The sequence below is a fragment of the Aquila chrysaetos genome, chromosome 2 (genome assembly GCF_900496995.4).
Source record: "Aquila chrysaetos chrysaetos chromosome 2, bAquChr1.4, whole genome shotgun sequence".
In the NCBI taxonomy this organism is placed as follows: domain Eukaryota; kingdom Metazoa; phylum Chordata; class Aves; order Accipitriformes; family Accipitridae; genus Aquila; species Aquila chrysaetos.
Window position 1 is genome coordinate 53,906,077 of NC_044005.1, and position 13,019 is coordinate 53,919,095.

At 40.3% G+C, this 13,019-nt stretch overlaps 1 protein-coding gene across 1 annotated transcript in view; it reads right to left on the reverse strand.

Moving 5' to 3' along the window:
- Positions 1-444: 444 nt before the first annotated feature.
- The window catches only part of CLVS2 (clavesin 2), a 60,880-nt gene continuing 48,305 nt past the window's right edge, over positions 445-13,019 (reverse strand). The window contains exon 5 of the mRNA XM_029999628.2: positions 445-8,903. Coding sequence (XP_029855488.1) covers positions 8,816-8,903 — 88 coding nt within the window. The 3' untranslated portion in view covers positions 445-8,815. The remainder of the gene's footprint in view (positions 8,904-13,019) is intronic.

Sequence of the window (13,019 nt, forward strand, 5' to 3'; positions counted from 1 at the left end):
ACTCCTCCCTGATGTGGCATCGAAAGAAAAGTCACTGAACATGAGGTGATGCTAGGGAACACAGTACAGAAGAAGTTAAGAGGCAGGAGAGTAGGAAATATCTTTGAGGGGAAAATGAGCTTTTCTTATGCTGCATCTCTGTGTGATCTTCATCTGTGAGGACATTCACAACCTGCAGACTTCCAAGAAGTGACAGCTCACAACAGTATTGTAAACGTGGAATATGTTAGCTCTCTAATATTACTGTTGGGTGAAAAGAGACATTCAGTGTTACCAGAAAAAAACTTATATGCTGATATACCACTCAGTTACTTCTCATTTATCTTTCAAAACCTTGATAAAATAAAGTACAGTTCATCCCATTAAAATATGTCCTCCATATATATTTTAGCACAAGCAAGCCAGACAAACACTCCCATGTACAAACACAAAAATATATATGTATTTTAATTTTCATTTGGTCGTATTTTATTTAACAGAATGTCATTCTTCCTCAGTAACCAACAATGATTTAAAGTAGTAGTACTCTCCAAAGCAGCCCATTGATCACAGAGAACTGATGATATTTAAATATACAATATAAAGAGTGACATGTTTCACAAAGTTGCTTAATCTTCAGATTTTAGGTTGGAACACAACAAACCAAAAGTAACCATCTTACTAGGTCCAAGAATGAAATTCAAACTGACAACACGTTGTGAAAAGAGAATAGTTATTGAAACTATACGTAGAGAGAACATGATTGATAGACTTGTCCTGGCTTTACAAATCTCAGACCCCCTGAGTCCTAACAGTACTAAACTGAGAAACAAACAAACAAATTTTATCCTGAGGATACAAGCACTGTTTGCAAATTACTCCTGTAATTTAATTTTTGAATTTTTGATACGGTGCTATAGTATTTTCCGTAAGGCTCCGAAGTAGATTGTTGCATGCGAAAAAAATGTATTCAGTGGTTACCACTACACAAGTACTACAGATCACAAGAGCCTTAAGGCACAGGTAGCCAACCTAGCAATTTTAGATGTCGCCTCGACTAGCTGTTAATCAGCATTCTCATAACAGAGTTGTATTAATAGATTGTGTGAGAGCTTTCACAACTGCATGAGTGCAGAGTCAACAGAGTTAGTGTGAGCCGTGCACAGTACTTGGGACAGTACTTCCATAATCTGCTGTTGCTTAAATGTTGGGGCAGTAGTCCCTACCTGAAGAGTGATAATTAACAGTCAGGGGAAGGTAACATCTTAAATCACACGAGCTGTCTCAGATGACTGTCTATCTACACCTGTGCAGACTCCTAGCCAGAGTCTTTTTTGTATTCCTCTATGATGAGGTCAGCTGTTGCTCTCATTTTCCATTTCACCCTGTTACCAGAGATTTGTATAAGGGCAATATTTAAAATAGTGGTCCTCAAGCTCTAGTCTGCAGGTTATCGGGGATTTGGGGTTTTTTTACAGTTTTCTCCAGTTATTCATAGAATAAAGTACATACAGAAGACAGGATGATGTTGAATGCAAGGGGGTAGGAGAAGAAAGGATGCAGAGCTGGGAAAGTTTTGTAGGACACATTTCACATAACAGTCCATAGGGTGAAAGAGCTAGAGAACCAAATGATTTAAAAGAGACACTATTGTCAAGTTGAACATTAGTTAACTGCAAAACAATTTTTTAAATAGTGTCAGGTATTCTGTATATGCCCCTCTGAATATATTCATAGATTTAGAATCACATTTTCTACTATTTAATTCCTTCTGCCACTGATGCGTGAAAGATGCACATGAACCTCAGGGAAAACCATATTTAGGGAAAGTGATTATACACTAAGTCCCACCAAGGTTACAATGCAACCAAACCCTGAAACTCTTTAAGTTATCGTAATCCTAGGCATTCCTCGTAACAATCACCGATTTAATGTTTTTAGACATTAAGTGTAATGCTTAAAGTTGTCAGTTTCCTTTAAATCACCTCCACTCTGAGTGACTAACGGCTACAATTAACATCACCAGTGGAACCGTTTGAAGTCACAGGACACAGACCACCAGCTCCAGCTGGAAGGCTGCATAATTAGCACAAGACAGCGCGGTGCGCAGGGGAGATTCCCACACCGCTTACACTCACAGCCTTCTACACAAGAGTAGGTGCCAATATTGATGCCAGCGCAAGAGACACTTTAATCCGAGCAAGCGCTGAATTCTCCCACGAAATTATCTTTGCAGCAGGGACTTGCAGAATACATCTCCTTTCTCTTCCTATGGACAGGTTGGAGAACGTTAGCTTCCCAGCTCCTGCGTGCTACGTGACACCCACATCCCAAGAGCCACCGTGGAAAAGGTAGCGGCAGAGGCAGTTCAGGCCTGGCAACAGCTTTAAATACATTGAAACCAAGTTTGTGGAAAGAGAAAAAGATGTTCTCCCTCCTTTCCAATGGCAGATGTGTGGTGGGGTTTGTAAGTCCTCTCGTGTTACAGAGCAAGTGAAAGCCTCCCTCGCCATTCCATCGAAATGATTGATCAGTTCACTCCAACTCCCTGTCGTTGTTTTCTCCATAGGCCTCCCACCCATCCTGACGGGCGTGCGGCTCCTCTCCTTCCCTCCCTGCACCACTTCTTCAGCCAGACAGGACACGGCATCTCACACGTTCCTTCAGGTACCAGCTCTCAGCCAGCCTGGGGCCCATCTCCAGGGGAGGAGCTGGTGGCATGCACTGATCCAGTGACCCATTTTCACAAGCTCAGCTACTGCACCTACAGTTTCACATGGTAACTCAAGCATTCTCTAAAGAATTAGGGAACTCCACCACGGCCACACAAGGCAGACCGCGTGAGAAATGGGAACTCTGCTCATAATGTAGATGGGGGACACAAGATAAGCTACTGAGTCACTTCTTGGAAATGTCCATCCAAGTTCACTCACATCATTTTTGCCATTCATATGGTTTTGCACTGCAGGCTTGCTTCTGTTTTTTATTTTAATTATTGTGTTTTATCATCTTCTATTATCTTTTCCCTTGCTTTTTTCTTCCCTGAAATTTTTATTAACCAAGGGACCTGATTTGAGATGCCTGCCTTTAGGCACTGCTGTGTGCTGCCGATGATGCAACAGCCTCTTTAAGGGATCACAGCAGCATTTCCATATCAAATACACATCCTAATCAACCCCCGCCATTTGTCTGCTGCAAATTGTGAGATATGCCAATTCTCTGGAAGTGAATTCTCCACTAACAGCAATACCTTTATTAGAGAAGACTTGTTCTAAGTGACTGATTCAAAAACAACAGAGCTGGCTGACCACGGTCTCCATATACAAAATACTTTGGCCAAGTTTTAACAAAAATGAGTGCCATAAGGAAGCGTCAGCATCTTCCCTTGGAGGTCTCTCTGTTTTGCCTGTGTGCAGTGCTTCCCCTCCATTTGGATTCCACAGCGATACCATCAACTCAGATGTTGAACTCACTGCAGAAACTTCTCTTTTGTCTCTCTTTTTAAACTCGTATCATGTGAGTCTGACATGTTTGTTGGCAATCACAGCAGTTTACACACACAAAACACTGGAGAATGAGTGACAAAGTAATGGGAGCTTGTGACCCATGTTTCAACTTTAACACTGCCCAGCATACCACAAGTTGTTATTTTTTAACAACAAAATCACTTTGCAAATTGTGCAATCCAACAGGGGTCGATGTCATTTTTGTGGCAACAGACCCATATGAAGGGAACAAATGAAGATCCCAAAAGCTGATAGGAAAAAATTCCCGCACAACCGAAAGCTGAAATGCAGACCGAAGGGTATGTCCAAGTCGATGTGCTAAATACAGACCCTTGACACAGGATCATTCAAGGTAACAAGGCAATACAGGCTGTGGGGTCCTATCTACCTGGCTTGCACTTTCACTTGTGGTCACTCAAGCATGCCTCTAAATAAAATGCTGATGTTCCTTGTATAGCTAATGGGAGATAAGTATCTTTCGAGGCCCTCAAAAGGAGGTCCTCCCTGACCAAGTTCAGAATTCTTTACTGGGCAGCCAAGATTTCCTTTTGGGGGTCTTCAGAGTATACTACCTTTTTTCCATCAATTATACAGGGAAGAAAGGCATTTCATTTGGGGGACATACTCCCTTTTTACCCTTTCCTTAGCAGAAATAGTAAAATGTACATTCAGGTTTAACTCCGTGGGAAAGCAGATCACCCCTGGCTTATAAAGGTCTCATGGTAAAACGTTTAGGTAGGTTTCTAAAGAAACTAGGCATGACTGAATCAACGACCAGACATTCTTCTCACACAAAACAGGGACACATCACTTTCTCTACTGCAGCTCAAACCAGACTGAGTGATCAAAGTGTCATTTTTGCCATATATAAACACAATGTGAATGTCTCCCATTGAGATTTTAATGTCTCTAACTGGCTGTGTTCCTGGTTTGCTACCTGAGAAATGGGATAACTATTATTTTCTTGATTTCATAGTGTGCTTTGAATTTCGGGGACAAAAGTACTGTTCTCGGCACCACAGTTACATGCTCATAAACTACTTGCAAAATGCCTTTCTTTAGAAGGACATGATACAGCTAGCCACGTGATTGATTTTTCAGTACAATCCTTTGAGACCTTTGCTCTCGCCTTTCACATTGAGATTTATTTTCCAAATTTGTCCTGGTCACACTGTTGTCAGTAGCTAGCAGGACATTCCCCATAGGGAAATAAAGATTATCAAAACCAAACTCAGTGCCCCCCTCAATCCTATTTTAATATTCTAAACAAAATCCTGAAGCCTGATTTTGAATTTTTCTCTCTTCCATGCTCTTTCAAACATGACTACTTCAAAAATCTTGACGAGTACATACACTGATAATAACAGAAACAATACAATAACAGGGACGTGACCAAAGTGTTTCCCAGGTAATTCTAAATGGTAGTTCTTATGACGCTTGGCAAACTTTTTAATTTCCCAGACAGAACAGGTAAATAATAAAAGGCATGAACAAAATACTGTCGAGTTACAGTTTTGTCACGTAATGTGCTTAGGCTTTGCTGTGACTGTGATTAAATAATACAAAGAGCATTCCATGCAAGCTACTGAGCTAAAACAATTCTTTAAGAGAGACATTAAAGCGAATCGGCTCCTCCACTTATCAATGACCTCCTGAGGTCCCTTCTACTCCTATTTTCTTTAATTCCGTGTTTAGTTTATGTATGTCTCTACAAATATCTTTTGTGACTAGGCATAGCATGTTTGTAGAGTCCAAAACATCTTTTTAAATGCACTATACAGTAAATTTACATTTCTGTAAAGACATCTTAAAGCTATTTTACAACTAATAACAATTGGGAGCCTGGGTATTTGTTGGAGCTTAGTGGGACGGATTACCTGTCTTTATAAAGCCACGAGACTATTGACATCTCTGATCACAGGAGGAAGGCTTTGGGCTTGGAAGTTTCCATAACTTTTCCATATATTTTTAAATGTTTGTGTCATGGAAGAGACATCATATAAGGGGACATTTTTAGATCTTGCCAAAGGCCTGAAACTATCAATTTTTACACTTTTTTTTATCCCCCTTTTTTTTTCACTTAGTTGCTTGGACAGGTGTATCCAGTTTTTCCACTAAGTTCCTCATATTGCAGGATATTTTTTTATATGCATATCAGCATGCATAATTACAAGGTTTATTCTATCCAATACACAACAAAGGTAAGAAATTAAGAGAAATTCCTCCCAAGCATTTGAATTCTATTTTTAGCACTTTGATTCTGCTACAAAAATTAGACATCAATTCCTATGATAATAAAGATTGGAAAAAGTTTTCAGTCCAAATTTAATCTATTAAAAATTGACCTACCTATAAAGATTTTCTACAAGAAGCAAGGGAAAGGTAGAAACCCTTTATGTACCCTGATGTGTAAAAGAGAAATGCCTTTAAAGAATATTGAGAGCATGTAAAGGATAATTATTCTTCTTACCCATTTTCATATTCTTATTCAATGTCCCAACTGCAGTTACCACTGCCAGAATTTGCTTCAGCGAAATAAAAGCTGCAGCCAAGACCTGTAGCCCAACTCTTTAACAGTGAGGATCTTATTGAAAAAAGTAGTTTTGTTCTTCGTGAAAGATGAGGTCCCAGTTACACAAAATTATAATATATCCTACTTTCATTTTTCTGGAAAGAATATATTAATACTCATTAACTTGAAGCTGAAATCAGGCATCAGAAAACATTACATAAATTACAGCTAAGTGCATAAATAAAGGATTTGCAAACAAATTTATAAGCTTCAAAACAAATTTTGAGCTTCATACAGATAAGCAGATAACACTTTCCTACAGAGATGCTCTGTAGGGGATGTAAGAGGCATTTGCATTTTCTGACCAGACAGTTGGTGTACTCTAAAATCAGTGCTGTGCTGGTTTACACCAAGGTTTGGTCCATGTATCCAAAAGCATCCATGAAGATTATGATCACCACTGTGTCACAGTTTGCATACATACGGAATACTGACAAAATCCTGAAGCCCTTACAAGGAGAAAATTTCTACTGATGTTAAAGTTTTATCTGATAAGGATTTAAAAATCAGATCAATGGCAATATACTATTCCACTAACTGTAAGTGTGGGCATATATAACATACATTCAAATATGGCACGTAGGCAAACCCTAGAGACACATCTCACCTATCCAGCATGATGTTACAAGGTACGTGAAAAATAGGACTGAATCAAATAGTATATAAGAATTCATCAATCTTTCAAGTCTCTCAAACCATGGAATTAGTATTACAACAGTTTCTACTACTGAAAACTTGCAGGACAGACTGAAAAGACGTTCAGGAGAAGAATAGAATTGGGAGAGCAGAAAGGCGATGACTTGTTCAGACAAGTTCCTGCAATGCGATGGCAAGTTGGGGCACACGCTATTTATCCGCGCTGCTAATGAACGGCGAAATAGGAAAGCTTTGTCTGTGTGCTGCCTGGGCTAATCAAGGGTGATGCTGGAAGAGACAGGGTTGTCTCAACCCTGAGAAACACCAAAGCTGCCACCACAGGAGTTACAGCTAAACTCTGAGACGACATGCTTCCAAGATTTCACTCTCCACTCTCTCTTAACTCATCCCAGCCTACTAAATCTTACAGCTGCAATCCTCCTGGGTGAGGAGAGGTGACCTACAACCAGTGACTTTGAAACTTCAGTGATCACAGAAGCGATGGAAGAAATTCTTTAAACTCTGGTGCTTGGGAGGTGGGGTTGCTGTGAGCTATCATCTCCCCCACCGTGGTCAGTGTATTCTTAATTAATCCCTGCATCACCTGGACATGCTCTTACAATACCTCTCACTATTTAGATGTCTTGGTGGGCTCCCTGTGTCTTCTCACTCTGATTGCCGAGTGAAGTCCTAATAAGAAATGACATTCTTGCCTCAGCATACAACAGGCTGCACACATGTCAGCAAGCACACAAAGATGACACGGCCCCCGCGTTTCAGCTGATTTACCCAATCCCTAGCAAAACCTGTTGCCCTTTTGAGGTAAAATGTATTTCTCTATTATGGCACATGTTCAATATATACAGTTACACAACAACCAAAACAAAAGTGTCCTAAACACATAGGCTGAGATGTTTGACTACAACTTATTATATTAATCCTTTCTTGGAGTGGGATGCTGTTGTTCTATGGAAAGTTTTACTATATTAATAATGACATTGTCTCAATATACAATCTATAATATATCTAAGTACATTGAATAGGTATGATTTTTTGTATAAACCTTCAATTAAATATACTCGTCTAACAATGTCACCTTGTATGCTTGTCAGAGATTGGTAAAAATATATATATGTATCCAGTCTCCCAGTGCACAGGATTCAGTGATTAACTTTTAACCTCTGCTGCCAGACTTTACTTTCAAACACCGGTTATTACACTGTATTTAGAGGACTATTTTCTCATTCCAAGGGAGAACAGAGTTCTGGAAAAATTCTTGACGTGCACCCAAAACGCAAGAGAAGTAACTCCAATGTGTCGCACATTACAACACCCAGATTAGGGTAACAAGCCAGGTTACCTGCGAACTACAAATGAAAAGTTAAGGAAGAAACCTCACAGATCCATACAGCCAAACAACAAAGCTGTCAGAGTTGATTCCAGCTCATCTGTTATCTTTTTCACAATGCTACATGGTTTATGCTAAATCACAATCCTAAGCCACAACGTTATTTGGGAAATCAATTCCTACAGTTAGGAAATATTTGACTGACTACAGCATCTCCAAGTTCTTATATGCCCTCTTTATCTTTGCACACTACATGAGCATTGCAGAGAGAAAACAAAACAGCAGTCAATACGCTAGCTGCAATATGGCTTCCTACGAGAAGGACAACATTTAATTGGCTTTGATATTTTTCTTTGTCCAGTATGCGTTTCTCTGTGTGTATGTGTGTGAGTGCGCACACTTTTTCTTCTCTTTTTTATGGTGCACTTCACTGACATATTTAATAGTCACTCAATTCCATGGCATTTGTTTACCATAACTTACAAAGTCAAACTGGAGGATTATGTTGTATTTACAAACAAGTTGGCACTTACAGAATAAATTACTGATCCCTCTTTATTTTTTATTTCATTTTATTTTCCTTTTTTCTCCTCTTCTTTTTCACCCCAGGGCATCCAGAATTCAGGCAGAATAGTAAAACCTGCTGCCTGCTGCCATTATGCTACATTAACATGAGTAAATAGGATTCCAGCTGGTACACACTTTCCCAACGGTTTGCTTGTTGCTGAGAGGCAGTGCCTTCCACCTCAGTTCATGTCCGATGCTCAGGAACTGTTAGTCAAGTGAAAGCAAAGGCTGCATGTTTTCTTCCTCATTCTTATCCATGCGTTTCAGCACCCCAGGATCCACAACCGACTGAGACCTGCAAAGGGATAACACGTTTATTTGACATTTCTAGATCAAGACAAATGAGGGTAAACCTCAGCTTTCTTTTGTTTATTTTAATTTCTGCCAGGGCTTAAAAATAATGGTACAGCATTACCCAAGCATCTGATCACTGCAAATGGTCCGAAAATACCCTCATGGAGTGACTACATGGCTTTAAAGGACTCAGTGCTGGTTTGTGGATATAGGAGCAAAAGGTAGAGTAAAGTGGATCCTCTTTTCTTCAGTAAAACAGTGAAACGGGGTGCATCCTCAGCACACAGCAGAGGGCAAACTAAGCTGTCTTGCGTACGGACTTCAGAACTGACCCCCTCTACCAGAAGGTTATATGTCACCAGGCTGGTAAAGAAGGTACAACTCAGCCACCCAGCTGGCTAATGGCACGCTGCAATTAGTGGCATGTGTTAGCTGGAAGCACAAGTTGCTCCTTTTCTGAATAGCACTTAAATGCAACAGTGTGAGATCCTCAGCCAACCCCCGGGAATCCTGCCATGGCCAGCAGGATTTCTGGAGCAGTGGACACATCTGTCAAACTCACTTATCAGCTCGACTAAACAGAGCAGAGAAGGATGGTAAGGGCCAATTCAATGACGATCGTACAATTTCTCCAGGTTCTCTGATTCAGCACGGAAGCATAACACTGGTACTGGAACCCTGCAACAGCCACGTGTGAGGGAAAAAGAGGAAACCCCAACCTCCAGCAAAATCAAAATGCTCCAGTAAAAACAAAGTCCAAAGTGTTAAGATGGGCTTTTAACATCACCTATGTCTCAGCTCGTCAAAAAGCAGTCACTTCTGGGGTACAGTAGAAGCAACCCTTGTTAGAGGTTTCCTTTAGTGAGATGAATCTCATGCTAGAAATGCCTATTTCTCTTCCTTTCTGTAAAGATTTGAGGTGGCTAGAGCATGTGTACATCTCTATAATGTAGGCACCTATTTTTGATCAGTGAAAGCATACAGTGACTGCAGCATTGCTACAGATTTGCCTTTATGGAGGGCTACAGCACAGAGAAAAACCTTTACGAATTCTGCCCTCTCCTAAGATAAACGTACAGAGTCAATCCCCCGCTCTTATAAACTGGCATCATCCGCTGAAACCAATGAATGAGGCTGATAGCAGGACACAATTTGTTTTTTCTCAAAAAATCTAAATCCAACCTTCAAAAACACAAGAAAAAACATCTGAATTAAAGCCTAGGTGAAAACTTTAAGCACAAGGATATTTTCTAATAATATTTACCACATTCTCTTACTAATGTTAAAACCAAGAAAATTAGCTTTAAAAATCTGATGGTCTCTCTTGTGATAAACATAATTAAAAATTTTTAATTAAAACTGTACAATAACCCTCATCTAGAATGCTGGTCAGTTCCTCAGGCAGAAATCTAAACCACTGAATTAAGAATGCTTTTTTTAAGTCTCCACACAGTACTGTGCCAATGCAAAGCTGATTGAAAATTTGCTGGTGGGAAGCTGTACTCCTGGAAAATCCAGTTCATCAAGATAAAAAATGCTGTGGAAGCATACTAATTTCAAAAGATTCCCCACTGAATGTAAGTACTAATAGGAGACTGAGCCTCTTCCTCGGCTGCCGATGTCTGAGCGGCCAAGGTTTCCAGTTCTCATCTGGGGAACTGAAGGGGAGCCAGAAAGGCTGCAAACCTGCCCTCAAATTCCCAGTGAGGCCGTTTTGGCCACCAATTCCCAGGGCCTCCAAACTCCCCGACGCCAAGGCAGATGTGAAAATGGAACTGCACAAATCCTGATCTATGCCTTGGAAGCTCAGGAGCCTAAATGCCTTGAAGGAGAAGGAGAAATAGTTTTCGTTCAGTTTTAAATCGACATTTACTGTCACGTTTCAGTCCATTCAGCAGCAATTCATGAATGAAGGTATGTAAAAGCAAAAAAACATTTGTGTAAGGCTATAGCACCTTCTATCTACCTCTCCCAAATAACTTTACAGACACTACTGAATAAATTCTCACAAAACACAGTAGGACAGCGTTGTACTACAAAGTCCCATTGCAGAGGTGAGGAAACGAAGCCACGCACAGATACTCTGCAAAGTTGATCAAGACAGACCTCTGCCCTGCAGGGTTGGGTGAGAAGATGATGCGGGTCTCTCGGTCATGAGAGCCACGGGTGGACAGAGCCACAGGCTAAACGTGACTGCTGAGACAGTTGCAGCGGTGCCACGTGAAGTGAACATTTCTCCCCAGAGATCTTTACTACAGGTGGGATTAATTCCTCCTGATCTCCACCACCCTCCCCATGATCAGCCTTCCTTTCAAGCAGAGGTCATCCAATTCACCAAAAGTTCAAGGAGGTCTGGAGGAATGTCAGTGGTTCATATGGGGGCAAAAATGAGTAACGAAGAAATGAATTCTCAGTAGGATTTTGGTTTAAGAAGGATATTCTTTCAGGGCAACAAACTAATTTTAAAATGGCAAGCCAATTTAAACAAGATAATTGTTGGAGATCTGCTAGACGCTTGTGAAATTTGTTCTAAGAAGTTAAGCACTATTCATTGACTTACCGTCATGGGTTTTTATATGTTAAAAACCTTCTTCTGCACTAACATACCACACTGAGTGTGGTTTTAAACTGAGAGAAACAATCCATCAGGTGCCAAATTCAAGTTAAATTTAATTTTTAATGAAACAGAGTTTATTTGTTTTACCTTAACTTTTCTATTTCTGTTTTAACAAAGTCTGTGCACTTAATACATCAAAGTCCTGGGACTTTCTGTCCATCTTACTACCACCCCCTTCTACTTGGTACTAGCACACTAAGTCTGCTTAGTACTTTTTATATCCAACAGCAGGGAAGGAGGATTCCAGCAGGTGCTGCAGACACATTAACTGAAAAAGAATGCGAAGCAGGTGAAGCAATTTCAGCTCAATATTGTGTAGATACAAATTTCAACATGCTTATTTTCTGCAGTATGTCTCCTACTGTGTCAGCTAACCCAGACTGAAAGAATGTCAATTTGAAGCTGACACCGCAGTGCGATTCTGCATGAAGGATTTTTCAAGCACAAGTTAAATGAGTATAAAAATTCTTTGAGAAAGAATAAAGAAACTGGTCAATCCACTGCTTTTCCACTTAATAATGTGCTTGCCCAGGATAGTCTGGAAAAGTCTGCTCCAAAGGGTCTTGTCACAGGCCTTCTCATGGCTTTTTGTTGCATCCTTGGATGGAGCCATTTACTTTCATGACTTCATTTTGCAACAGCAAGACTTCTGCATTTCAGCTCCTAAATTCCACCCTTCTGTCCAAGACAGCTTCCTCTCTATTGTCTCATAATTCTTGTATTATGTGCAAATCATATATAAATGTATTGCTCACTTTTCCCCTTCCCCTGGCTCTTTGCTGTCCCATTTTCTCGATTACTTGTGTTAATTGCATCTTTGTCATATGGCTTCGGGACCTTTTTTAACTTCTCCTTATCCTAGTTCATTCCCATCCAGTCTGTTATTTCCCACTTTCAATGCACTGTAGATTTTTTCCAACACAAAATCCTTAAACTTCACTGCTTTTTTTCTTTTTTATTCCTATGGCAATCTCCTGTTGTCTCCTCTCTATTTCCTGAAGAATTATCTCCCTTTCAAACTGCACTGTCCTCCCCAATCTATGCAATGTTTTCCAGCCAAACACATCTTCCTGGCTGAGGAGTCTGAAAATATTTTATCCTGTTTGATCTGCTTCCAGAGTGTCTCTCCCTTTTGTATCAAATGCCATCTCCTGAAACTGAATTTTCAGCTTAGCATATTCTGACTTAATTTTAATGACTTTATACATTGTTTTCTGCCCTGTTTGTTCTCTTCTGATTCATTGCTAGGCCTATCCATTATGAGGTGCACTCTGACTTTTGCTGCGCTGCTCAACCTTTTCTATCACCCTGCTGTAATCTTCCCCCTTTCCCTTCCACTGCCCTGGCAAGGTTGGACCAGGTTTACCTCTCCCAAGTGAATCACCTCGCTGCTTCCAGAGTTACTGGAGAGGTAACTAACCTCTTCCTATACTTTATTTTGAATGGTAAAATGCAGCAAGCAATTATACTGTATCTTCTCAAAGAGAAGAATATCAGATC